Here is a 27,291-nt window from a genome sequence, read left to right as displayed (position 1 = left end):
CCCTCCCCCCCTTGGAAGTCTCTCTCTCTCTCGCCATGTGGGTTCGTGCACGCGGCCGCTCCAGAGCGGACCGCCCCGCCGAGCAAGCCGTCTCTCCCTCCTCTCCCTTCCTGGCAGGGAGAGACGCTCGGCGGGCCGCGTGGGCTGGCTCTCTGCGACCACCCGCGCTCCCCGCGGGCCTGCCGCCACCAACCCGGATCCCGGGCTACAAGCCGCGGCGCCACCCCCGGCGGGCTCAGGTAAGGCTGGGTGGGAGGGGGCCGCTCCTTTCGTATCGTGGCCCGTTGCCGCGATCCTGTGGAGTCCCGGGGAGGACGGGTGGGATGGGGCTGCGCTTTCTGTCTCGCGGCCCGTTGCCGCGATCCCGCGGAGTCCCGCTACCCCTCCCGGCACCCCCTCCACTCCGGGTCCCACCTCACATCTCCCCATCACAAACCCTGGCCGATTGGGCAAGGGAGCATTCCGGGACAGATAGTCAGCCACCAGCTGGAAACCCGCAGGTCTGTGTAAGGTAAGGAAATCGAACGGTTGTAGAGACAGGAACCATCTAAGCACCCGCTGGTTGGTATCCTTATGTCTTGCGAGCCACTGTAAGAGGGCATGGTTGGTATACAACGTAAAGCAGCGACCCAAGAGATAATACCCGAGGGTCTCTACCGCCCATTTGATGGCCAAACACTCCTTCTCAATAGTGGAATAGGCCTCCTCGTGAGGTACGAGCTTCCTGCTCACGAAACAGACGGGTTGAAGTTCGCCCTCTTATTCCTGTGAAAGTACTGCTCCCAGCCCTCGATTCGATGCGTCCGTCTGAAGAAAAAACTGGCTATGGAAGTCGGGGCACCAAAGTACTGGATTTGAGGTGATCCTCTGCTTTAGGACATCGATAGCTTCCAAAGCAGCTGTGTTCTTGGTCAAATCGGGAGACCCTTTGTTCCTCAAAGCGTCAGTTAGTGGAGCTGCCACAGAGGAGAAATCTGGGATAAATCTACGGTAGTAGCCTATGGAACCCAAAAAGGCACAGATCTGTTTCTTCGTGGATGGAGTAGGAATCTCGTGAATGGCCTGGATTTTCGAGAATTGTGGTCGTATCGTGCGTCCGCCTACCAAGTGTCCCAGATATTTCGTCTCGTGTGCCCCTATCACTGTTTTCTTCGGATTAATGTGTAGGCCTGCCTTAAACAACACAGACACCACTTGTTCCAAGTGGTGTACATGGTCTGTCCAGGTCGTGCTATACACGACGATGTAGTCTAAGTAAGCCGCAGCATAACTCTCATGGGGATGTAGTATGACATCCATCAGTCTCTGGAAGGTGGCTGGTGCACCGTGTAGCCCGAATGGCAAAACCTTGAATTGGTATAGACCTTGGGGAGTTGTAAAGGCAGTCTTTTCCCGGTCCGTGGATTTCAAGGGAATCTGCCAATAACCCTTAGTTAGGTCAAGCGTAATTAGGAAGTTGGCAGATCCTAGCCTTTCCAACAGCTCATCCATTCGTGGCATAGGATATGCTTCGTAATTGGAAATCGTATTTAATTGTCGGTAGTCCATACAAAATCTAATTGTACCATCGGGCTTTGGTACCAACACTATCGGGGATGACCATGGGCTGGTTGATGGTTCAATTATTTCCATACGGAGCATCTCTTCTACTTCGTTTCGGATAACCAGCCTTCGTGCTTCTGGAATACGATAGGGCCTTAGCCTAACAATCTGTCCGGGATCGGTTTTGATCTCATGTTCGATTAAATCGGTCCTCCCTTGTAAGGCCGAGAACGCTTCTCCAAAGGGTGACAGTCTGGTCAAAAGTTCTGACTTCATCGAAGGAGTCAAGATGGTTCCCCATTGCACGTCTTCTAGCTTGCCCTGTTCACGATTCACATTTTGTTCTGAGGTATCCTCACCGGTATCCATTGTGGCTACCAATACAGGCGCGTTCCATGCTTTTAGCAGGTTCACATGGTATACCTTGTCTGGTGTGGCACGATCGGGTTGGTGGATCCGATACGTCACAGGGCTGAGTACCTCCTTAACTTCATAAGGACCTCTCCATCTGGCCAATAGCTTGTTAGTACTGGTAGGTAGTAGGATTAGTACTTGGTCTCCTATTCAGAAGGTTCTCATCCGACTTCCTTTGTTATAGTTTTTCTCCTGGTTTGTCTGTGCGTGTCCCAGATTTGTCTCGGCCATCGAGCGGAGTGCTGTCAGATGTTCCTTCAACTCTTCGGTGTACTCTGTTAAAGAGATCTCACCCGAAGTCTCCCATTCTTCTTTTACAAGATCCAAGATGGTTCGGGGTTGTCTTCCGAAAAGGAGCTCGAATGGAGAAAAACCGGTAGACGACTGTGGGGTGTCGCGTAATACCATCAAGACCAAGGGCAATATGCGGTCCCAGTTCTTCCCATCTGACCCGGTCACTCTCCGTATCATTTTCTTGATCGTCTTGTTGTACCTTTCGACAAGGCCATCAGTCTGGGGATGGTATACCGAGGTGCGTAACTGATGTATCTGCAGTCTTTCGCATACCTGCTGAAGTAAGGTGGACATAAAATTAGTCCCTTGGTCGGTGATAACTTCCGAGGGTAACCCCACTCTTGCGAAGAAGGGAATGAGCTGGTCGCATAGTTGTCGGGCTGATGTTCCCTTCAAGGGAAATGCCTCTGGATACCGCGTAGCATAGTCAACAATGACTAGTAGATACTTGTATCCACGGGATGCGGGTTCTATTGGTCCAACGATGTCCATGCCTATCCGCTGAAAAGGAACGTTAATAAGGGGCATCTTCTGCAAAGGGGCTTTTGCTGGTAAGACGCCACTTGTTAGCTGGCAAGTGGGACACGCCTTACAGAACTGGGATACTTCACCATATATGCCTGGCCAGTATAACCGTCTCAGGATGTTCTGCTGCGTTTTCAGGGAGGCCATATGTCCACCACAGGGGTGGTTGTGTGCCAGTTGCATTATGACCATTCTATGGGGTTTTGGTAATATCAATTGTTCCTTTACAGTCCCATCGTCCGCCTTATATTTTCGGTACAATAGTCCGTGACGGAACAGAAAGCCAGGTCCTTTTGTTACGTCTGGATCTTTCTCATTGGCCGCTCTCTCACGGGCTACCCGAAGGGTGGGATCAGTTAGGGTTTCCCCCCTCGGAGTCCTCATGATCCTCGGGTTGCCAGTTAATGGGTCGCGTCATGTAACTGGCTTGGCACCACTCTAGTCTATTCCGTCTTTTATGTCCGGGAGGGTTTCTAGAGTCAGCTATGTTTGTGGTTCTGTTACTCTTCGCTCTTTCTTCATCTAGTGCTTTACCAAAGTGGGGCAGGTCTGTTCCCAGGACCACTGGGGTGGGTAGAGTAGGAAGGACGGCAGCCTTTAATTGAGTGGTTTCATGATTCACCTCTATCTGTACCTCTCTCATCGGGTATGTTTTAATGTCCCCATGTATACAATTTATCGGTATAGAAATGTTAGGTAAATTAGGGTTATTACTCACGGTGGGAGATATGGCTGTTTGTCGACTTCCGCTATCCAGCAGCGCCCAGGTCGGTCGTCCATCCACCCTTATATCCACGATGTATGGACCAGGGCTACGTACTTCCGGATGTGGCTTCATGTAGCCAATTTCCATAGGCTCTGCGGTCTTCCTTCTGGGGCAAAACCGGGCAATGTGACCCCATTCACCACACTCAAAGCACTGGGGTTGTCGAACTCCCGGGATTATGGGTGACTGTTTCTCCTCGTATCCAGTCTTCCTTTCTTCTGGTTTCCTGGAAACCTCCTCTGGTTGCCTCCATCTGGTGTGCGCCACTTTTGGGCCTTTTTGTATCTGATGTTCAAAGCTCGGCGACATCATCCTTCCTGGTATACTTGTTGAGGGGAAGCGACTATACCCGGCCTTTTGGTAAGCCGACGCAATGTCCACGGCTTCCGCCAATGTAGGCCTGTGGTGTTGCCTAACCCATCTTTGCATTGGGCTCGGCAAGGCTTCTATGAACTGTTCCAGGATTATTTTATCTAGGAGGGGTTGGTTGGCTGGTGTGGGGGATTGCATCCACTTCTCCGTCAGATCTTTAATGTGGTAATATAACTGCCTGGGACTCTCTCCGTTTCTTAACTTGGTGTCCCTTAGCTGAAGGAGATAGGCCTCCTCATTGAGGCCTAGACGGTCCAGTACAGCTGCTTTAATTTCCCCATATGGAGTATTACCATTGGGGTTCACAGCCTGATATGCACCCTGCATTACCCCAGATAATAAGGGAGCAACATACTGTCCCAGCGTTCAGGCGGCCATTGCGCATTTCTTGCAATCCTCTTAAAACTTGTGAAGAAAAAGGCTGGATCCTCTCCCTCCTTATACTTCTGGAGCAGGGTGGACGGCACCATGGGTTGGTTCCTCGTGCTAGTCACTGCATCTGTGAGCCTGATAATGTTCTCATGTTGTTTGTCCTGGGCCGCGGTCTGTAGGGTGCCCTGTAATTGGATGGCTTGCTGGAACGCCTTGCGGTCAGCCACTGCCTGTTGCGTTTGCAGCTGTATTAATTGCTGCAACTGTTGTTGGCAATCCGTCAGGGTTTTAATTAGGGTCTCCATCGCGTTGTCGCAAATCCCACCTTCGTCGCCAATGTAGAAATCAAGACCTGGACCAGGTTTGGGTTGCTGAAATTATACTTTATTCTTGTGATTTTAAACTAAAGAAAATATAGTCCATGAACTCCTTGAGAGTTACTCCACTCTTAGGCAGCCTTCCAGAGACGTGATTTAAACCCTCCTAAGTCTCCTTGGTGTCCGGATAGGCCCACCAGTTGTTCCTTCTCTCCTCGTCCTCTTCGTATGACTAGGAAAATCAACAAACGCTGGATTAGTTCCCGGGCTTTTATGTGATGTGAGTGACTTGCTTCCCCCCCAATGGAAACCTCCCCCATCAATCTGGCTTCTCATTGGCTGGTATTGCCATGTCCCGCCTCCTTTAAAGGCTGCCATGGTTTCCCAAAGTGCCTGATTCTGCTGCCTGCCAGGAGAGTCCCGCTCCCAGGCAACTCCATCCCGTGAGTCCCTCCCCCCCTTGGAAGTCTCTCTCTCTCGCCATGTGGGTTCGCGCACGCGGCCGCTCCAGAGCGGACCGCCCCGCCGAGCAAGCCGTCTCTCCCTCCTCTCCCTTCCTGGCGGGGAGAGACGCTCGGCGGGCCGCGTGGGCCGGCTCTCTGCGACCACCCGCGCTCCCCGCGGGCCTGCCGCCACCAACCCGGATCCCGGGCTACAAGCCGCGGCGCCACCCCCGGCAGGCTCAGGTAAGGCTGGGTGGGAGGGGGCCGCTCCTTTCGTATCGCGGCCCGTTGCCGCGATCCTGTAGATTCCCGGGGAGGATGGGTGGGATGGGGCTGCGCTTTCTGTCTCGCGGCCCGTTGCCGCGATCCCGCGGAGTCCCGCTACCCCTCCCGGCACCCCCTCCACTCCAGGTCCCACCTCACAATAACGCACAGGGCAATCAGCGGACAAGGAGCAGAATTCCTACAAAAAAAAAACAATCTACAAGCCAACGAGACCGCTCAGGTCAACCAACGAAATCCGACTGGAACAAAAACCTTACATCAAGAAGAAACTTGGAGGCACCGCCTTCTACCACTTAGCCGCGAAAACCTGGAACATCCCAAAAGTAATAAGGAACACAAAAGATCACCTTAAATTCAGAAAATTACTAAAAACCTGCCTCTTCAACACCAGAGACTAAAACCGAAACAACAATAAGACAAACGACTCATCAAAAAAGGACATTGACAAACCCCTAGAACCGACAGAAGTACCCTGTGCACCAGTAGGGCTGACGCTGGACACAGGGGTCCACCCGCGAGACCCAGGGAAAAGGAGGCAACAACTCCAGCCAACCCTTACCATCCCCCACCGCCCGTACAGCCACAACTAGGTACCACGGGGCTGTGGAACGGACAAGATACCACCAATCACCACACAATCGGAAGTATCACTAGCAGCTGCGCTAGTCATGTGGAGGGGGTGAGGAGCATGCAAGGTTAAGGGAGCGGGCGGAGGAGACAGCTAAATCCTCAAACGGCCTTGAATGCAAAAACGGGCACGTACCTCCTGAGGCTCAGGGTGTACAAGCATCGCGTCGTGTAAGATTACACGAGCCCAACCGGTTCACTTCAGGATAGAGATACAAACTAACCAATACCACTAACAATGTCCTTCTCTGCATACACCTCTCAAACTCCAAACCAAACAACCACAAACCTCTAGCGCAGCAAACCGCACGAACTTCACTACACTGCAACAACAAAACAAAAATTACACAGACTCGCACATCAGCACACGACTACCGGCCGCGTACACCCCAGGTCCAGCCGACGGAACCACCGGGCTGAGGCTGCCAACAGCACATCACTGCAATCTTGCACTTTTCCAGCCTCCACCCACTAACCCACCTCTCCCTCCCTCTTTCAGAGCCGCCAGGGGACCACTCCGGTGGTGATAGTGCGCGGTACAAATGACCTTTAACATTAACACCTCAAGAGGGGGTGGGGAAGTTGGATTACTCTAGAAATGACCCACAATTCAATAGCAAATTTCACTTATGAAGGGGAGTACGTTTGAAAGGTCATTTGGGTCCGAGTTGGATTTTTTTGGGGAGCAAGGGTACCACAACATTTTAGTTCTATAGAACCAGTTCCAGAATTGGTGCTAGAGCCCTCACTCGATCAAAGAGTTGGAGAACTGTGAGCGCTGGGAAGGAGGGGTTTCCACCCGCCAGTGATTCCACGGTGTAATGGACCCGAGTTTATTGAACCGAGGCCCCATGGGATTAGTGTTGCAAAGGGTTTAAGCGAAAAAGCCCATTTTCATCTCCGTCATAACGCGTCGAGTTAATGCTCTTCCCAAACGAACCACCAGGGAGCAGCACATGATAAAATATCCAAAGAAGAGCCATGGAACGAAGAGGGGTGTTTTTCACAAAGGCGAGGGCAGTGCTTGAACAGAAAGGAAAAACAATGTACCAGTCTTCCTATATAGGCAAAGAAATCCTGCCACGCCCTCGCCCCCAGTCCTCCGAAGCTGGAATCCTCTTGGATGAGTTTATGGTGGCTTCATAGCGGTTCACTTCCCTTAATATCCCACGTCTCCCTGAAATTCAATCCAAACTTGTTTAAGCAATCTATACAAGTTTTCATGTATAAGCCCGCTGCATACAATGCATTTCGTTCCCTGATGCAATCCACTGAAGCCAAAAGCACACATCTAGAGCGCCTGCATGGTGTTGGCTGTGTTGTGGGAGGGGTGAGGTTTCCTTGGGCGGAGGAGAGGCGATGTGTGTGGTGGCAGGGTCAGTGGGGTGCACAGTAATTATGAAGGCTCCCGATTTTATGGTATTTATTTTTTTAACATTTCCGTCTGTATTTATCCACATTTATATTTGCTCTAAAAAAATGCATCCAGTGCTTTTCTGAATGTATTCCAATTACAAATGTAACGTTTTAAGGTCTGCAATGGGAGGCTCAGAGGTGGGCTCTAGGGCATCAAGCCACGATCCTTTTCATCACAAAACAAACCACTCCCTGCTCCTTATGCTGCCGTGAGGGACCTCTCTGAGACCTTCCATGTCAAAGGGAAATAAATCACTGTTCAGCCTCCCCGCTGCGACACTTCCCACAGCCATTGGCCTGCAAGCAATAATTGAACAGCTAATGAAGACACACGCATTTGTTTTTTTCAGTTTTCTACAAACATGTACTGAAATTGATCATTCATTTCCATCTGTATGTATGTGTAAAGATTTTTTTTTTTTTTAAAAACAAAAGGCACGTCTAAGTGTAAACAGTCAACACTCTTGTGAAAAAGAAAGTGCAAGGCACACATGTAGCGAATCCCTGACCTGGCGTGCATAGCTGATTGAGGACGTGTGGGGAAATGGACAAGGGTATTCGAGCGGAGGGTAGGGCTTTGTGGGGCAGTGGCCTGGCATTGTGGGGCCAGAGGCTACGGCATGCAAAGGCTTTTTGGGGCGTGGGGACAGTAATGAACGGCAAGTGGCACGCATATGGCATTTGTAGCGGACAGAAGCGCATTAGCAATGGGAAGCAGCATTCACTCACACACGTGTACACGGGAGAGTGATGGTTGGCAGCTGAAGGGCATAAGTAGAGAGGCTTTAAGGCATGGGAGGTGTGGGCACTTGAAGTGAAGTTAATGGGCAGTGTACGTTGGCAGGGAAAGTGGTCTACATTTCATCCGGACTGGGTTTGCAGAAGCATGGGCGAGTATAATTATAATGTTTCTTATATAACAAGCTTAATACCAGCGAGTGGTTTCTAAACACGAGATCAGGATTCAAACCGGTGTTGCACTGCGTGGTCTTGCTCACAAGACAAACGTGTTGCCCCTGAGCTATCCTTCCTCCCCAATAGCACTACATTGGATGCATCTGCATGGGCGGGAACTCTAGCTCTGAGGGACAAGCGTGCTGTATCATGCGCTTCTGTAGGGGTAATTGGAACGTGTTGGGATGGTGGGGGAGGTGTGTGCACTCCCTAAAAAGGTGTCTGGTTGAGGAACTATCCGAGTGCTTCATCGCAGGTGAATGATTAGGTGGTCTTGGGGTGGCAGTGAGTGTATGCATATGTGCTGCACCGGTACCCATGCATTGGTAGATATGCGATTGACGCGGTATGATTTTGTTAGCACGTGTATATGGGATGTGTGGGCGGGATAAGATGTGTGCGCGCTACTTCATGAGTTGTCTTCAAGCCAAAACTAAGGTGTGGGCTTGGTGGAAAGTGTTAATATATGCTGTAGAGTATTGGAAGATGTAATAGGTGTCATTGCAAAGTGTGTTACATACTTATCTCCAGTTGCCGCTGTATCCGTCCTTTGCTGCGCTCTCGGAAATCCACCTGGGCCTCATTGTACTTTGTCATAACATCCACAAACTTTCGTGAGAGGACGGAGTGCTGAAGAAAAATTTGAGTAGACACGTTAGAAGTAGAGCTCATATGTGGCACAAACACTTCAGCCATCTCTGATAATGAACACGTGACTTATCTGTAACTCTTGTTCTCCAGCATGGGTCTTACATGGATTCACATGCTATGAATATTCCACATCATGCTGGGAATTTTCGTTAAAAATACAGCAGTTTAGCTTTATGCTTAAAACTGCATTGTCGCTTGTATACCCTATTGCTGTCACTTTCGGCGACACTGCCCCAACCATGGACACTCGTCCACCTTCGCTCCACCCCCGGTGACCATCTTCAGATTTTGTTGCGCACGTAAAGTGGCAGTAGGAACCAACGAGAGTCAGAGGGGAAGGAGGGAAGGTTTGCATGTGAACCAATGCAAGACCCACGCTGGAGAGCATGGGGTGTTGCATGGCTTCACAAGCTATGAATATGATTGCACAACAGTACATATACACAATCACTTGAGGTGGCAAGACACAACAGAAGCGCTAAGACTTGCCCCTGGAACACAATCACCTCAAGCACTGCTCATCTGACATGCAAGTCCTCCCTGGAGACAGCTAAATCATGTTGCAGCCCTGCAGGTCTCTAGCCGGGAAACACCAGAGAGGAACGCCATCATAGATGTGATTGCTCTGGTGGAATGGGCTCCAGGCTGGCCTGGCAACAATCTGTTGGCCGATTGATGACAATGCATGATTCAGCCGGAGAGCCATCTGGAGATGGACGCTTTAGACAGGGCCTTCCCATGCCCCGCGTGCCCAACGTTGACAAAACTTTGAGAAGTCTTTTGAAAAACTTTAGTGCGTACATCGTCGAACTACAAGGCATGCAACACATCCGGTGAATACAAGTACCTTTCAGCAGGCATAGAAGAGTTCACAAAGAAGACTGTTAAGACCAAGGGTTTGTTCAAATGAAAGTCTGACAGGACCTTTGTCTTGAAGGACGGATGAGTTTGTAGAACCACCTTGGATTGGTGGAAAGAAAAATAAATATGGAAGCTTACAGGATAGAGCATGGCCCTCTTCTGGTCAAGGTGATCCCCACTAGGAAGGCGGTCTTCCATGAGAGGAACTTCAGTTTGAGGCTATGCATCGCAAATCTTTGAGCACCCATCTGTTTGGACAGGACCACATTTAACTCCCACTCCAGGGTAGGAGCCTTCCATGCAGGGAAATTTCTGGAGAGGCCCTTGAACTCCTTCACAAGCCTGCAAGACCACAGGGAGAGCTTGCCAGGAGCCCATGAATACTGGGATATTTCAGCCAAGTTGACAAGGGGGGTCCTGGGAGTCTCTCTGCCAGTCATTAGTCCTGGTTACGAGAGACTTACCCAGAGTCTTTAGCTCACTATCTTTCACAGAGAAGAAATATCCCAAACATATCAGTCTTTGTCCTGCCCTGGGGCAGTCCAGCACCGAAATGCTAGGCAATTCTCCTCTGAACAAGAGTACCAACAGCATCCCCAGACACGTGTTTCGGTCTGGTTGGACATCAGTAGGGAGGAGCTGTGCCTCTCTAAGAATAGTGAGCAAGGGGTCCACGTCTGGATTCCCCTAGTAACTTAGGGTGAGACCCAAAGCTACTTGAATATGCAAATTGACAAGGGGGGTCCTGGGAGTCTCTCTGCCAGACATTAGTCCTGGTTACGAGAGACTTACCCAGAGTCTTGCTCACTATTCTTAGAGAGGCACAGATCCACCCTACTGATGAGGTCCAACCAGACCGAAACACGTGTCTGGGGTTTCTGTTGGTACTTTTGTTCAGAGGAGAATTGCCTAGCATTTCGGTGCTGGACTGCCCCAGGGCAGGACAAAGACTGATATGTTTATGATATTTCTTCTCTGTGAAAGATAGTGAGCTAAAGACTCTGGGTAAGTCTCTCGTAACCAGGACTAATGTCTGGCAGAGGGACTCCCAGGACCCCCCTTGTTAATTTGCATATTTCAGCCAAGAACACCTTGATGGACGCATGGGCAAGGTCAGCCGTAGCCAGCGAGAGCAGATAAGGCAGACGTTGCAGCGCTGTGAAGAGATCCTGTGACTGGCACCATGCTGTAAAGCACTTCCACTTGTGTTCATAGCATGTAAGTGTAGAAGGAGCCCTGACCTTGGCTAGAATCCTCTTGCATTCCAATGGCAGTGAGAAATTCCAGGCAGACAGGTGCAGGATTGCTCCTCCTCCTCTGGAGAGCAGGTCCGGAAGAGGTGGTAACTTGATGGTCAGAATCACTGACAGTTGAAGGTCCGTGTGCCAGATCGGTCTGGGCCACGCCAGTGCAATGGGGGATCATCTGGCAGTGGGATCAGCGGAATTGGTAGGAATGCGTAAAGGAACAGGCCTTCCCACGGTAATGACAAGGCATCCCCCAGACATCTTGTCTGAGGACAGCTGCTGGCAAACCACTGGCACTTGGCATGGGCTGCTGTTGCAAACAGGTCAATCTGAGACTGTCCCCACTCAAAGATCCAAGAGGCTTGAGCTTGCTGGAGCTCCCACTCATGGCAGGACTGCAGTTCCCTGCTCAGAGAGTCTGTGATGGTGTTTAGCCAAGTGGGCTAAGAACATTCAATGAACAATGGCCCAGCACCACAGGGATCTGTGCCCCCAGAGAGGACGTGCAACCATGTCCCACCTTGCTTCTTGATGTAACAAATGGTGGTCATGTAGTCTGTTAAGACCCTGACCACCTTTCCCAAGAGCTGAGACTTGAGATCCAAGAAAACTGCCTGTTGCTCCAGGACGTCGATATGCAACATCTTCTACCCCAGGAGCTATAGGCCTCTGGCATGTAGTTGGCCCATGCGGGCGTCCCAACCTTCCAGCGAGGCATCTTTCGTGACTGTCTCCTGATGCACAGGGGTCCTGAAGTGAGCACCCTGCAAGAAGGGAGGGTGAATGGACCACTTGGGCAGGGTCCGACAGAGCTTGATTGAGGGCTATCCTGTTGTCCCATGAGCCGGAGATCTGCTTTCACCTGGCATCCAGGAACCGCGGAAGCAGTCTCATTTGCAGTCTGCAATGAGGGATCACATGGATGTACGAGGACATCATCCCCAACAGGGAGCTTATGGAACGGGTTGTCGGCACTCAGACGGTGGATAGCCTTTGGACCTTTCCTAGGATGTCCGGTATGCTTTCCTCCGATAGGGTTGCCAGAAATGACAGTGTTGAGTCGTGCCCCCAGGAACCGGGCATCCTGAGACAGCGCCATACTAGATTGGGGAAAGTTTATGGAGAATCCCAGATAGGTTAGAGTCTGGACCGTTTCTGCCATATGTAGCGCCGCCTGGGCGTGAGAATGAGACCGCATCAGCCAATCATCCAGGTAGGAGGTAGACCTACACCCCCTTCCAACAAAGGAAAGCCGCCACTGAGGCCAGGCATTTGGTGAACACCCTCAGGGCTGATTTGAGGCAGAAGTGCAACTCCTTGAATTGGTAATGTTTGCCTTGGACAAGGAACGTTGGGAACTTCCGATGTTTGGGGTGAATAGGGATGTGGAAATAGCCATCTAGGCCCAGCATCCCTAGGAAGTTGCCCTCCTCAGTTGGCTGAGCACATGTTGCAGCATGACCATCCTGAATTTCTGGGACTTAGGAACTTCAGACAATGCAGGTCCAGGGTGGGTCTTCACCACTCTGACTTTTTGAAACCGAAAGTATCTGGACATGTTTTATTGCCCCTTTGAGCAGCATGGACTGAAGTTCTTTGACAAGTTGGGCTTTGTGCACGGGAGGAATGCAGGGGCACTTGCCTTGAAACTTCATAGAGTGTCCCTGCTCAATGATGTCGAGCACCCATTTGTCAGCGGAGATGTTGCGTCACATGTTGACAAATTGAGACAGCCAGCCTCCCACTGGGGTGCTGAAGTGGGGGCTCGGGGGCTGGGCCTGGTCAGGCTTCCTTCTGCATTTGCATCCTGGTGGTTTGCGAACACCACAGAGCACTGCCCCCATAGGCTTGGGAGCAGCCTCTATAGGCCTCCTGAGAGGTGGAGCGGGAGGGCTGACGGTAGGAAGGGCTGAACACCTTAGAAGTTCAGGAAACCTTCCCTTTCTGGGATCGAAAGGTCTGCCTCCTCTGTTGCAGCGTGCCCAGAGAGCGTGATGTCCGTCAGTCTTGATGTCAAGAAGAGACACCATCCACTGCCGTCCTGAAAAGGTTATCCCCATCGAAAAGCATGTCAAACACCTTGGCTTGGGATGTCCTGCCTGAAATTTGTGGCCCTCAGCCAACCTTGATGGCGCAGGATGAACCTGTTGCCCATCTACCGGAAAGCGTAATTGGCAACATCCAGGACAACCATGAACGCAGGGTCAGACATCACTTCTCCCTCCTAAAATATACATAGCCTCTGCTTTCTTGTCTGGCAGGAAGAAGAGGATGGGCCCCAACTTGAACCAGAGCTTTCTGACGTAATGTGCCAGTATGGCTAGGGCAATGGCGGCCTTAACTGTAGAGGCTGCAGAAGTGGTTATGCTCTTTCCAGCCACATCCAGCTTCCTCCCCTCTGGGTCAGGCGGGACTGAGCAAGAGGATGAAGGATTAGAAGACCTCTTCCTTGCAGCAGTCGAGACAACCAAGTCTGGTGTTGGATGGCCTCAGGCATCTAAAAGCCATATACAGTATCCTAGATTTCTTTTCCAGCCGTTTCTTTCTAGTAGGCGCAGAGAAAGGCTTCTGCATCACCAGCAGCCCGTCCTCCCAGATGTCATCCAGAAACGGAACAGATTACAGTCTTTCTGGGGGATTCACTGCCCTGGAAAAGGAATAACTCCTTTTCCTCTGGAACCAGGTTGAAAAGCTTGGCTGACCAGGAGATCCTTGCCTGGAAATATCACACCTCATCTGAGGGTGTGAGGGGGGGGAGTGGAGGGCGGTAAGACCAGAGTGTGGAGGGCCGACCAAATGTCAAAAGGAACATCTCTTGGCAATGGATGCCTTGGATCCTGAGATGTCAAGATTGATGCAGGAGGCCAGGGGCTCATAGAGCCAACAGGCTGAAGTGGTTGTGCAGGCCAAAGGGCTGGCTGTGGAAGCAGGTCAACACCACCCAATAGGGTGCGAGCCAACAAACTACTTCTTCCTCCTCCTCCTCTTCCTCAGACAGGATGGCAGGAGCAGAGGCAGGGGTTATAGACACAACCTAGCAAGTGCCCAGCTAAACACAAATACTTCTTCGCTCAACCGTACTAATACTCAGCACCCACTTCAACTCAACAGCCAACTCTCGAGACCCTATCACTGGCCCTAAGATCAACCACAATACCACGATACTACCCTCTGAACCCATACTCCCAGGTATAAGAGGAGCCTTAATCAATGCCCGGTCTCTGGTGGCATATGTCACAGAAATAGCAGACCTTATCAAAACTGAAAAATTGGACCCCCTTGCCATCACGGAATCCTGGCTGCACCCAGCAGCCGGCCCAGCAATTATGCTAGCCATTCCCGAGGATTACACTCTCTTAAGAATAGACTGCACTACTTTGAGGCGGCGGACTTGCCATAATCGCAAAAAACTAGCCTAGCTTTGAGACTTGCTCCCCCACCAAAGACTGATTCCTGTGAAATCCTCACCGCCAAATTAACCATCTCTACTACGAAAACCTTATCCATCCACCTTATCTACAGACCCCCAGGCCCGTTGGGTTCCTTTGAAGAAGATCACATCGGACAACCTCAAAAACACATCACCAAGACTTCTAGGAGATCTTAATCTTGGATATAATGACCCTTCAGATCCTAATGCTACACTGATCAACGACACTGTCAAGGAATTAGGCTTCGCCCAAAAGGTAACAAGTGCTACTCATAATAAGGGTAGACACTTGATTGGATAGCGGAACACCAGTGTGCAACCTCCATCAATGACATAACACCCTTGCCTTGGTCTGACCACTACCTGATCTCTTTCTCCCTTAATGCCACAGCCCCCAACCATACCATCAGTATAGCTCCTGCTATTCACACAAGGAATAAAAAGAACATTACTGCTGACGAACTGATTCCTCTGATCATCCCTGCCCTGAACTCTCTCCCTGACTCGGCAACCCACTTAACTTGGTTGAAGAATACAATAAGGTAATGTTATCTGCTCTGGATACAATAGCACCTTTGAAAAGTAGAAAATGCAAACAGAAAAAACATCTTAATTCATGGTTCTCTCCTCACTTAAAAACCATTAGACTTGAGAAACGAAAATGAACAGCTATGGAGATTAAACCCCTCTGAAACTAACAAAAACAACCTTACAAAATTAGCCTCTTTATATAAGGATGAAATAATCGTAGCCAAGCAAGATTCCTACAATTTGCACATCACCCAAGTTAACTAACATAAAAACTTTTTACAATCCTCAAAGAATTGGAAACCCCTATCCAAGCCCCGGACACCTGCCTCAAGGACAAAGCTTGGTGCACTAGTATTCAGAGCGCCCTAGCTAATAAAATAATGACCTTGCAGGCTAAAATTAGTAACAAAAAGGAATCTCTCCTTCTCGTCACTTACTCCAACAACATCACAACCTCTGCTCCCCTGAACACCTCACTTCCTACCATGCCCAAAATACTGAAACCCCTTTTCAACTTCAAGAAAGTAAATCGAAGAAATCATCTTAACTCTTAAACCCTCCAACTGCCACGGTGACCCTTGCCCTGCACAAATCATAAAGGATGCTGCAAGGGACCTCTCACCATTCATAACCAAACTTATAAATGCCTCATTCTCTACCGGCACCATTCCCAACAATCAAACAGTCATGGGTCCTCCCACTACTAAAAAAACAATCATTTGACCTGTCCGTTCCTACTAACTATCGTCCCATCACAACATTGCCTTTCTTGCTTAAAATTCTAGACAATGTAGCATACCTCCAAATTCAACAATACTTGGAATATAAACACCTCCTAGGTGCACGTCAGTCAGGCTTTAAACCGCAACACGGAACTGAAACGGCACCGATTGACCTCAAAGCACAGATAGACACCCTGAGAGACAACGGAAACACAGCACTCATAGTCAGCGGCGTTTGATTTGGTGGATCATAAGACCCTCTGCCACCACCTAGACTCGGCCACCCACTTTTCACAAGAAGCCATAGGATGGATCCAATCTTCCTTAGATAATAGAACCATGCGGGTCTTCGAACCTTCAGCAGCTGCAGACCCTATTCCCATCACCTGTGGTGTGCCTCAGGGCTCATGTGTTTCACCTACTCTGTACAACATCTTCACGAAGCCCCTTTTTGAGGATCTAGATGGCCTGGATATCACCTACACTAATTACGCAGATGATACACAGATCCTCATCCCGTTGACGGGAGATTACGACAAGGATTTGGCCTTTGTGAACAGAGTATATCTCATCATGCAGGCATGGATGGCCTCCCATGGACTATGCCTGACAAAACGGAACTCCTCATTCTGGGCACTACGGCCAATCTCAACAAATTAGGCCATCTGTACTCCAACTTCACCATAGATAATAACATCCCAGTAGCCAAGGAAGTGAAAACTCTGGGCTTCTACCTAGACTCCACCCTCATGTTTATAAAACAAGTCAACTCCATGGCCTCGCCCACTGCTTGCACGTGCAAGCTAATTAGAGCAGCCACGCCTTTCCTCACACCCAACAACTGCCTCACTCTAGCAAGAGCCTTGGTATTATCTAAACTGGATTTATTGTAATGCCCTATATATAGGATGCAATAAATACATCACTAACAAAATACAGATCCTACAAAACAACGCTTTAAGAGCAGCCTTCAACATTCCTAAGAAAGTCCACATATCGGACCTTAGAAGATCTAATAACTGGCTCTCTATTAAAGATAAAATTCTCCTCAAATCGGCCTCCCTCACTCACAAATGCTTGCATATGGCCGCCCCCCAATACCTTACCTCCAGATTCCGGAGACAATCTACCATCTGCCCTTCTAGATTAGCTAACACTAACCTACTTCAAGTGCCTAGATCCAAACAGACAAAGTCTGGTGGTAGTAGCTTCCCGGTCAAAGCTGCCCAAAACTGGAACTCACTCACACCCTCCTTAAGGGAAGACATGCCCTTCCCATGCTTCACATCCAAACTAATCCAATGGATTAAGGAGCATGATGTTTAACTCTCCATCACATTGCCCACTACTGTGTATACATTGTTTATACTGTATATTGTATATCACTGCTGCTTTATGTTCTAATACTTTGCTCATTTGTATGATATAGCTTGCAATGTTTACTCATTTTTTGTATCATAATGCACAGCAATGTAAACTAAGCTGAACTATCCTCCTTTCCTACTTCTGTGCCCGAATACCCTTGGGTCTGGTGCGCAATATAAATAAACAAACATACCCTGGGAGGCCCCACAAGAGTGGAAGGTAGATGAGGGGCCCTTGTGGGCTTTGGTAGTAAAGAGATCTGGAGGCGTCTCCCTCCCTCTGCTGGAACCTCTCGGAAAGGTGCCTAGCTCAGGCGCACCTGGAGAAAGTCGTGCGGGTGGAACAGACAGCCAGGACGGACGGAGGCCTTGGAGGCAATGACACCCTCAATGGCTGTTGTGACATTCGAGACATTGTCTGCAGTGGTCTACGAGCCTGTCATGATAAAAAGTGGTCCCTCCTGCCTGGTGGACGGTGTGGGCGACAGAACCTTCATCAACAATGATGATGATTTTGTCAAAGGTCTCGTTGACGAGGAAGTCTTCAGGGTCATCAACAATGACGCTGTTGACTATGAGAAACAATGCTTTGTCCACTGACGGCGACACAGTAGACGATCTCTGGCACTTCGAAGACAGAGGTTCCCTTTGTGCCAGTCACCAATCCAGATGATGGAGATGTAGCAGTCACGGTGCTCATCAATGAGGAAGTCTGAGCATGCAACAGCATTGCCTTTTTAGATACATTCCCCTTGGAAAGGTCCTCAAAGGATCTCAACCTCTTGGCAGAGGGAGTACGCTCATTGGGCCCAACAGCCCTGGGAGCAGCATGACTGCGTACAGATGCATTGCCTTCCTGAAGACATGAGACCAGTCTCTGATGAAGATCCTTCCTCGTCTTAGTGGAGAAAGACTGGAAAATGGGGCAACTGTCCATATCATGGTCCGGGTGCAGGCAGTAAATGCATTTCTGGTGGTGGTGGTCCTCAATGAAGACGTTTTTCTGACCGCATCTTGGGGCAGGCCTTGAAGAGGCTCTTCTTCTCGGCCTCCGACATGCAACGTAGACTAGGCCCAAAACCTGGTCTGTGGCCTCACATGATGTAACAATCAGACAGACTGTGGGATCAAAACTGGCAACGAGTCCCCGCTGCCAATAAATTATAACAGTTATGGATTGAAGAACTTTGGAAGAATGGCAAGATACTCAAGAAAATCGAGTGTCATTGGTTGGGGCAGTATGACCCAAAGTGCCAGCAATCGGCTATACAAGCCACGATGCAGTTTTCTGCTTCAAGCTAAACTGCTTTATTTTTACAGAGTGTTCCCAGCCTGACGGTGAATATTCATAGCATGTAAATCCATGCAAGATCCCATGCTGGAAAAAGGCCCAAATACACCCACCAACCTCCCAAAAGAGTAACACAACTGTGGTAAGTCAGAAGGAGGTGGCAGACTAATTATTGTCATTTTATACTTCTTTATATAAATATTAAGAACAAATGACTTACTATTAGCAACCAAAGGGGCTCCCTACCTAAGAAAACAAGCTAATGCGCTCGTCATCTGTAGTAAAGTCCTTCCCCTCTACTCATCAGCCTCAGTCTCCTTTGAGGTCTCTGGTTAGCAGCACCTTCGTCCTGCCTCCCGATGGAGGCTTGTGCAGTCTTGCAGTCCAGCCATGACTTGACTGGTTTGAAGCTCCCAGGCTTCTTTCCTGTCTGACACAGAGGAATCCGTCCTCAGTTTTTATTACAGGTTACTGGATCCTCTCCAGTGGAGGGTCATAGTCCCTCCTCTGTCTGATGAATGTTCTGGATCATCAGTTTACTCTTCTTCGTCACAGTATTAGAAGTAATCATTATTACTCTTCCAGCATTACAACATAATCCCACAGCAATCCAAACATGATCATGTATGTATTTCCAAATACAAGGGGGGAAGAGGGGAGCAGCTCCTGGCAGCAATTTATGGAATATGCATTCGAAAAAATGGGTCTTCATTAATAGCCCATAAAAAACTGTCACAGATGCCCAAGATCTGGTAGCCTTGGAAGGCCTACCTACATTCTAGACAAGGGTCCACACTACTCAACCACTTCCATTTAAAAAAAAAGAAAACGCATAAACCAAAAAATGTCTATGGTCTCCTTTTGGTAGCCTGGCCGAGTGCAAGACTTAATTGTTGAAGTAGACCTTAGGGCACAATAACAATGAGTAACAATAATACAAAATAACTTAAGGATGCGACAAAGAAAAGAAAAATACTAAGTTGCTTAACTAGAAGCCACTAAAACCTTGCAGGATCAAACAAGGGAAAAATATGAAGTCCCACCAACTGGTGGTCTTCTAATTAGGGCTAGGTTACAGGTCCATTAAGTTGAATGTTCAGTTCAAAGCATTCCTGAAAGTCTAGAGTGGATGTAGTGAGAAAGTGCTGGAGCGGAGCTTGGAGGTGACCTATCCAGCATGTGTTGGAGGTTTAACATAGCTATGAAAAGAGATTGTCCTAGTGTTTCTTGGGTCTGAAGTCTGAACCCGGTATAGGTGCGTTGGCTGTCTGTTCACTGGGCAGGGTGAACTGACAGCCTAGGATTTCTTTGGAGAGCAGTGCAGCATGTAATTTTGCTCACAATCAGACTGCATAATAAGGGAGACTGACGAGGGGGGCGCAGTTGCGCGCATCAAGCATGGCTGCCTGAAAGGAGAGCACCGGCTCGAATGAAAAATCCTGGTTTAAAATATCCTTCCACTATACACGCTGTAAGAACAAAGATTGCTGTGCCGGAGGGTCTCCTGCACATAGCCTGAAGAAATTGGGCGAATCCGTGGCTGGATTGCCGGGCTATCTTAACCGGAAGGCAAGGCGGCAGGGTGAAAGCGGCGTTGTCGCCCTGCGGCTCCGCAGGATATCTACTGGAGGCCGGAGGCCGGACCGGTAAAACCCGGCCGCGGTGGGGGAGGGGCACAACAGTGAATGCTGTAATGGGGAGCCCCTGGCAGAGGCAGAGTGACTCGACATCCTAAGTCTGGTGCACAAGGAAATTGCCGCTGGTGGAGCACGCGAGGAGCCGAGCCGGATCGTGCTGTGAGGGGGCTGGTGTGGACATTGATCGAGCCGCCGGCTGGGCTGTGCATGGCTCTGGCTGGCGCGTCAGGCTGTGTCGGCTGTCGGGGACCGGGCCTGCTCCCCCGCTGGGGCGCTCTTACGAGGACACAGAGGTACGGCGCGGAGGAGCGCACTCCGGCCCCGTAAAACAAGTGGGGCGGGGTAGGTGAAAGGCCCCCGCCGCTGCAATAAAGTCTGAGGCGGGGACGGCATCCGACACAGAGTGAGACACGGAGGCAGCCCCCAGCAGCGTGGTGTGGGCAGGACCCACGGCAGCGCATAGACGATCCTAAGGCCCGGGGAGCGCAATAGAAGGCACGTTGTGAGGGAACATCGTGGGGGCCCTGAGTGACTAGCGAGGGGCTGCGCAGGCACTGTCAGTGGGACGCCGAGGGCTGCACCCCCCGGCGTGAGGTGAAACACTGACGCTTGGTCCACGAGATCCCCTGCAGTGGTGCACAGGGGCCACTGATACCCTAAGAACGCTCAATAGCATAAGGGCTGGACAAAAACCTCATTCACCCCCCCTCCCCCCAGGAGTGGGCCAGTGAGGCGCTCTGTTAAGAACTATAGTACAATATCCACACGGATCAGTCGGGGGGGCGGGGGGAGGTCTGCCTGGGGGCAATCCCCGCTCTGATAGCAGGAACAAGAGAAGAGTGCAGATACCCGCTGCAAGCAGGGTGTGAGGAGAATATAGAGACTCCATACTATCTGGTTCCTTTCAGCGGAACGATACGTGGGAGAACACAGTCCACTCTAAGGCCGTACACTAACCTACATGGGCCGCACCGAGAGGAAGGGTACAGGAGGGAAAAAGACCGGCCTAATGGACTCCTTTGCCAACTCCCAACCATGCAGGGCGTCCGACAGGACGCAACAACCACCAGATAGGCAGTGTCAAGACCCATTAGAGCGCCTGGCAACACTAGTCCAGAACGGGTTTATGGCAATCAATGTCAAATTGGATGACATAGTGGCAACGATCGGATCCCTGAAGGCCAGAGTGGAGAAAGAGCTTGCGTATTACAGAAACTGAGAATAGAATCAGCACCAATGACGACACAATCTCGCAACATGGCCGCGACATAGCCCAGCTCCAAGCAGAGCTTCGCAAAACTCAAAGTAAATGCAAGGATTTTGAATCAAGATCTCGTAGAAATAACATCCGGATTGTTGGAGTTGCGGAAGCCTTTGGTAAGGGTGACATGGAGCGACAAGTGGAATACCTTTTGAAGGATATCCTGGGGGCTGAGTCTTTCTCAGAACATTTTCTTGTGGAGAGGGCACACCGCACTCTGGCTCCACCGCCGAAACCCGGGGCGCCGCCTCGCACATAATGGCACGTATCCTTAACTACAGAGACAGGGATGCTGTCCTCAGACTCGCCAGAGAGAAAAGGTACGCTACACTTTGAGCATAACAGAATCCATATATACCCGGATTTCTCTGCTGGGGTGCAGGCGCAACGTAGATCCTACGAACCGGTGAAAAGACAACTGCGGATACGCAATGTACCCTATGCCCTCATCTTCCCTGCGAAGATCAGAATCCAACATGGTGGGAGAGCCCACTTTTTTGAAAACCCCACGGAAGCCATGACATATGTGGAGGCCTCCATCCCTTTGCCTCCCAGAGACAGGGCAAATGATCAAAATGCCGGAATCCAGCCGGAAGCAGAGAGGCTTGACGCAGCAGACTGACGGGACTACGCCATCTAATCCCTGTCACAGGAAGTCAGGAACAAGAGCGGCCTTGACACAGATTAAATGTAGCTTCGAGCCGTGAGCCCCCGGAAAGGTGGCCGGATGGCTGCAGCAGGCTACCCTCAGGAAGGTTCCAAAAGTTTGGGGGGGAATTCCCATCGGGAAGGTTCCGAGCGTTATTGGGCAACATCGTCATGTTGGGGGAGATGATGCGGGTGGGGGTCAATTTATTATGTGAGACTCTATTATGTTGTGTTGTATGGGATTCAAGTTGGGAGGAGGTGCTTCGGGAACCCAGTTGGAAGGGTTCTGCAAGTTAAAATTGGTGGTCGCGTCGCTGCACATGACATTCTTCCGAACAATAACTGGAACAAGAAACGCAATATTAGCACACAGTCATGGTATACACCGGAGCGAGGGATAAGGGACTGAAGTTTAAACTCCTTGCATGGAATGTCCGAGGACTGAACAATCGAACCAAGTCAAGCAAGGTGGGAGCCTACGTCACTAAGCATCATCCACAGGTGATCATGTTGCAAGAAACCCATCCACTCCGAAAAGTAAACAGACTTTTTGAAGAACTGGGGGCAAAATAGATACTATACAGACTACTCCACACAGGCAAGAGGTATTCTCACTCTTATACACCCCTCTGTAGGCTTTCGTTTTGGTAGGAGCAAAGTGGACACTCAAGGATGCTATGTCATAATATGGGGTAGCGTTGCGGGGAGGGAGGTGGTGTTGGTAAATACCTATGGTCCAAATTTAGATGACCCCGAGTTCTACATAGATGTGGTACATGAAATAGGATATACAGGGTTTGAACAGATCCTGTGGGGGGGGGATTTTAACACAATCCTGGATATCACACTGGACCGTTCCAATACAAAACATTGTGCTCCCTCCAAGGCAGCAGCAATGTTACAACAAATCCTATCACAGTTGACAATGGTCGACGCATGGAGATCGCTACACCCACATAAGAGGCAATACACATTTTACTCATCGGTGCACGACACTGAGTCCAGAATAGATTACTGGTTGGCCTCCACAAGCATGAACCAAATAGATAACTGTGAGATACTCCCCCGCACCTTATCAGACCACTCCCCTGTCACAATGGAAATGACATTGGGAAGCATAACACCCCCCCCCCCCAACTAAGAGATGGAGGATGCCACCAGACATTCTCAAGGACCCAGCGGTAGCTGATGCATTGCATAAAGAGGTGGAGTACTTCCTCGATATCAACAGGGGTTCAGTGGATAGATATAATACCCTTTGGGAGGCCTTCAAGGTATGGGTGAGAGGAATACCGATTTCCAAGTCCACAGGCATGTTGAAAGCGGTTAGGGTAGAGCTGGAGGAGGTGGAAAAACACCTGGGAAACCTGGAAGCACGATACACATGATAACAAAACCCTCTCAGATATCAACTGTAGCCTATTGGAATTCAATAAACTAGCTACTAGGGAACTGCTTTATATGTCATCACCTCAGCACGCAGACATGGAGAGGGAAACAGAGCAGGTCGTACCTTAGCCAACTTACTAAAAGCCGAAAGGCAGCACACGTCAATCTCCAGCATACTAACAGGATACGGCACAGTGGTTACTAGTGAAGAGGGGATAAATAGGGAATTCACCCAGTTTTACTCAGACCTCTATTCTAATCATGATTCGAAATCAGCCGAGGATGTAAAACTGTACCTCGACAATATCACTCTCCCGACGCTACCCATGGAATACCGCTCGCACTAGACCAACCCTTGACTACTGAGGAGGTCGTAGAAGCGATCAAATCATTAGCCAACAGCAAAGCACCGAGCTCGGATGGACTAGGAGCAGAGCTGTATAAGGAGCTAAACGAGGAACTGGCCCCGGTGCTGCTGTCGGTGTGGGAGGAAGCTATAGAACTGGGTACCCTGCCATCATCAATGAGAGAGGCCATAATAGCAGTACTATTGTAACCTAGACGACCACCCAACGAGATGTCCTCATACCGATCCTTATCCCTAATAAACTGCGACACTAAAATCTTTGCTAAGATGCTGGCCATCGGACTCCTACCACATATGCCCACATTAATACATCCGGATCAGTGTGGCTTTATCCCCACTAGATCGACGGCCCTTAATCTCAGGAGATTGTTTGGAATCATAGCCCAGATAAAACCATAAGCCCAGGCAGTAGCTGTATCACTCGACGCTGAAAAAGCATTTGATTCAGTATCATGGTTGTACTTGTTCAAAGTGCTTGAAAAATTTGGTATTGGCCCATACTTTGAGATGCGTCAGTCTGTTGTACTCTGACCCCGGAGCCAGGGTGCTGACTAATCGCATGATGTCCGATTGGTTTGGGTTGGGTAGGGGCACGCGACAGGGATGCCCATTTTCCCCCAATACTATTCGCTCTCACAATGGAACCAGTCGCGGCAGTAATCAGGGAACACCAAGGACAGAGGGGCATCACGATGGCCGGCCTAACCCAATCAATATCCCTATACGCAGATGACACATTGCTATATATCCGAGAACCAGATAGACATCTGGGTCCAGCGATCGAAACCATACAAGAGTTTGCTGAATTCTCAGGCTATAAAACCAACAGGTCCAAATCTGAGATATTTCCCCTGACCCCCGCCACGCGATGCCCGAACAACACACATGGTCTGCAATGGTCCCCCACTAAAATGAGATATCTGGGAATCATTGTGTCAGGTGAAAAAGCCTCCCTTTATGCTGATAACCACGAACACCTGTTAAGTAGTATATCCACCAAACTTCGCCTATGGACAAAACTCCCCCTCTCACTTATTGGTCGAGCGGCCATACTGAAAATGGTAATTCTACCGAAACTACTATATATATTTACTAACATACCAGTGTGGCCGGGTGCACAGTTTTTCACAGCCCTCCGATTGTGTGGAGTGGGGGAGCAGCCAGAATGAAGTGGGAAAAAATGACAGAGGCGTACAACAAAGGGGGCATAGCTGCCCCAGACTTTGAGCTATACTACCTGGTGGCACAAGCCCAGTTTATTAGATACTGGTATGATGAACTGAACACTTCCCCGCACGTTGGTATTAAAAAGCATGCAGCTCGCCTAACCGACCTACGCTCCATAATTTTTAAAAAGAAACATAAGGATGATTGCCCATTCGATCCGGTCAGCACAACAGTGCATGCATGGTCTAGGCTCTTTCGTAGGCTTGAATTAGAGACCCCCTATTACTCGGAAGCACCCTTCTGGAACTTCCCCGGTATAGCACCATCGTACGACCCAGATGTCCGGACAAATTGGGACCCAGAGGGGGAATTCAAAATTAAAGATCTCTACCCCAATGGTAAATTCATAACATTAGAGGAATTTAAAGTTGGGATGGGAAGGGATCAATTGAAAATACTACAATATCATCGGATGCGGATGGCCTTTAAAGCCAGATGGCCTCTATTCCCTGACGAACCACCCCCACGCCTCGCGGCTTTGTCTACTCAAGCGAGAGTCAGTGTCTCGGGGCTCTACGCAGTTGTGCAGGCAAACATGCCTACGATAAACAAGATTAAACTCTCATGGGAGGCTGATCTAGGCATCACCATTTCAGATAAGGCGTGGGAAAGTTACTGCGATCTAACAAAAAGGGTGTCCATTAACGCAGGCCTCCGCCAGATTCAATCAATTTAAGGTATTAAATAAGTTGCACTACACACCCGAGAAGATGGCTAAATTCACACAAGATGGTTCTGACAGCTGCCAGAAATGTGGGAGCGAACATGCGGACTCATTCCATATGTATTGGAACTGCCCACCCATACACAGGTTCTGGGGTGAAGTAGCGTCCATCCTAGTAGAAATTACACAAATCCCAGCAGACTAAACGCCCTAAAAATACCTATTCTGGGACATTGGGAAGAACTCGAAAGTGACCAGATTACTCAATGTAGCATGCATAGTGGCTAAAAAATGTATATTACAGCAATAGAAGAACACACACGCACCGCGTGCAAATCACTTTCTTAAAGAACTGTCTTATGTCAATGAATGTGAGGAACAGTATGTAATGTCACTCCCGAGGTCGTGCAACCCTAAAGACATCTGGGCTCCGTTCAGAATATACCTGTGCGAATCAAGGTCGGCTGGTAGCAGCCCGGCTGGACCTGGAAATGTAATGACTGATGACTATATGTTTTTGCTATGTTTCGATATTTTGGTAACCAAATTACTGAATTGTATGGAATGTTATGTTGAGGAGGCGACGTGTACCACCAACAATTAATAAAGTTTAAAAAAAAGAAGGGAGACTGACAAGTTTAAGGAATTCTTACAGTAATTTCACAAACTACTAGAACCCAATGCTCCACATCATACTGAAAACAAACTATTTCAGGTCTTTAGTAGTTGCCAATCAAAAGATCTAGGCCCTTGAGGTGTATGGGTAAAAGTCCACAGAACACAGTGATACCCTCAATTGACCCGTACATCTTTATCATTTTGTCATACAAAGCTGGCCATCGAATTGTATTTAAAAACACACCTATACAGGATCCTTATTCAAGTCACCATATAAATAAATGGGGTGGCTCAAGTTTATTCCGTTGTGAAAATTTTGAAATCTCCTTTTGGCCCATGGCTGGAAAGACAGACTCACCAACAGGAGGGGGAACCAATTGGTATAATGAAACAGTACAGGCCTTTTATAGTGAACCTATTTGTACGATTCAAGGGCACACTGTGGGCTGCTACTGCAATATTGTCTTTTTTGAATGGCATCTAAACTTAAAAATTAAATGCAAACATCCAGCTACACTTGGAGGACATTCCAGGGTAAGAGTAGCCTACCGTGCGTGAAAAACTTGACGGTATTCTCACAGGTAGAGCCCAGGAATCCCTTATCCAGGTGGCCAGGGCACGGTCATTGCTGTCGGATCCAGTTCCTGAGGGTGGACCAGTGGGGGAGGATCAGCTGGGTGAGGGGGACCAGGGTTATGCTAGGTGGAATATCCAAGGTGAGGCGCTGTATTGTACTGAGGGGGAGGGTGCGGGGGAGAAGTCCCCAAGGATTTCTTTGGTTATTCCACCTCTACCTCCCTGCCACCCAAAAAAGCTCCCTTAGTGAAATCCAATCACCCATACACATCTGGTACACCAACTAGGAGCCCAAACCCTGATACACCAGGAAACCATCTTTCTCAGAATCCTTGTATTCCTATTCCCTGTCCAAAAACTCCCAATCATTCTTCCCGTCCCTCTATTATTTTCTACACTCCCAACTTGCTCTGATAAAATACTACAGTTCCCACAATCCCCCTTGTTTTTGTATACAGTCCCTCTCACAGGGAAAGTGAC

The 27,291-nt window shown here is 49.4% G+C and overlaps 1 protein-coding gene across 5 annotated transcripts in view; it reads right to left on the bottom strand.

Moving 5' to 3' along the window:
* Positions 1-27,291, bottom strand: part of STX3 (syntaxin 3) — a 404,614-nt gene that overhangs the window by 100,657 nt on the left and 276,666 nt on the right. For all 5 annotated transcript variants that reach the window (XM_069628893.1, XM_069628892.1, XM_069628896.1 and 2 more), the window contains exon 6: positions 8,849-8,957. In XM_069628893.1, the coding sequence (XP_069484994.1) occupies positions 8,849-8,957 (109 nt within the window). The remainder of the gene's footprint in view (positions 1-8,848; positions 8,958-27,291) is intronic.

This window comes from Ambystoma mexicanum, chromosome 12 (assembly GCF_040938575.1).
Source record: "Ambystoma mexicanum isolate Mex_15411 chromosome 12, UKY_AmexF1_1, whole genome shotgun sequence".
NCBI lineage: Eukaryota > Metazoa > Chordata > Amphibia > Caudata > Ambystomatidae > Ambystoma > Ambystoma mexicanum.
This window is presented reverse-complemented; position numbering and strand designations above follow the sequence as displayed.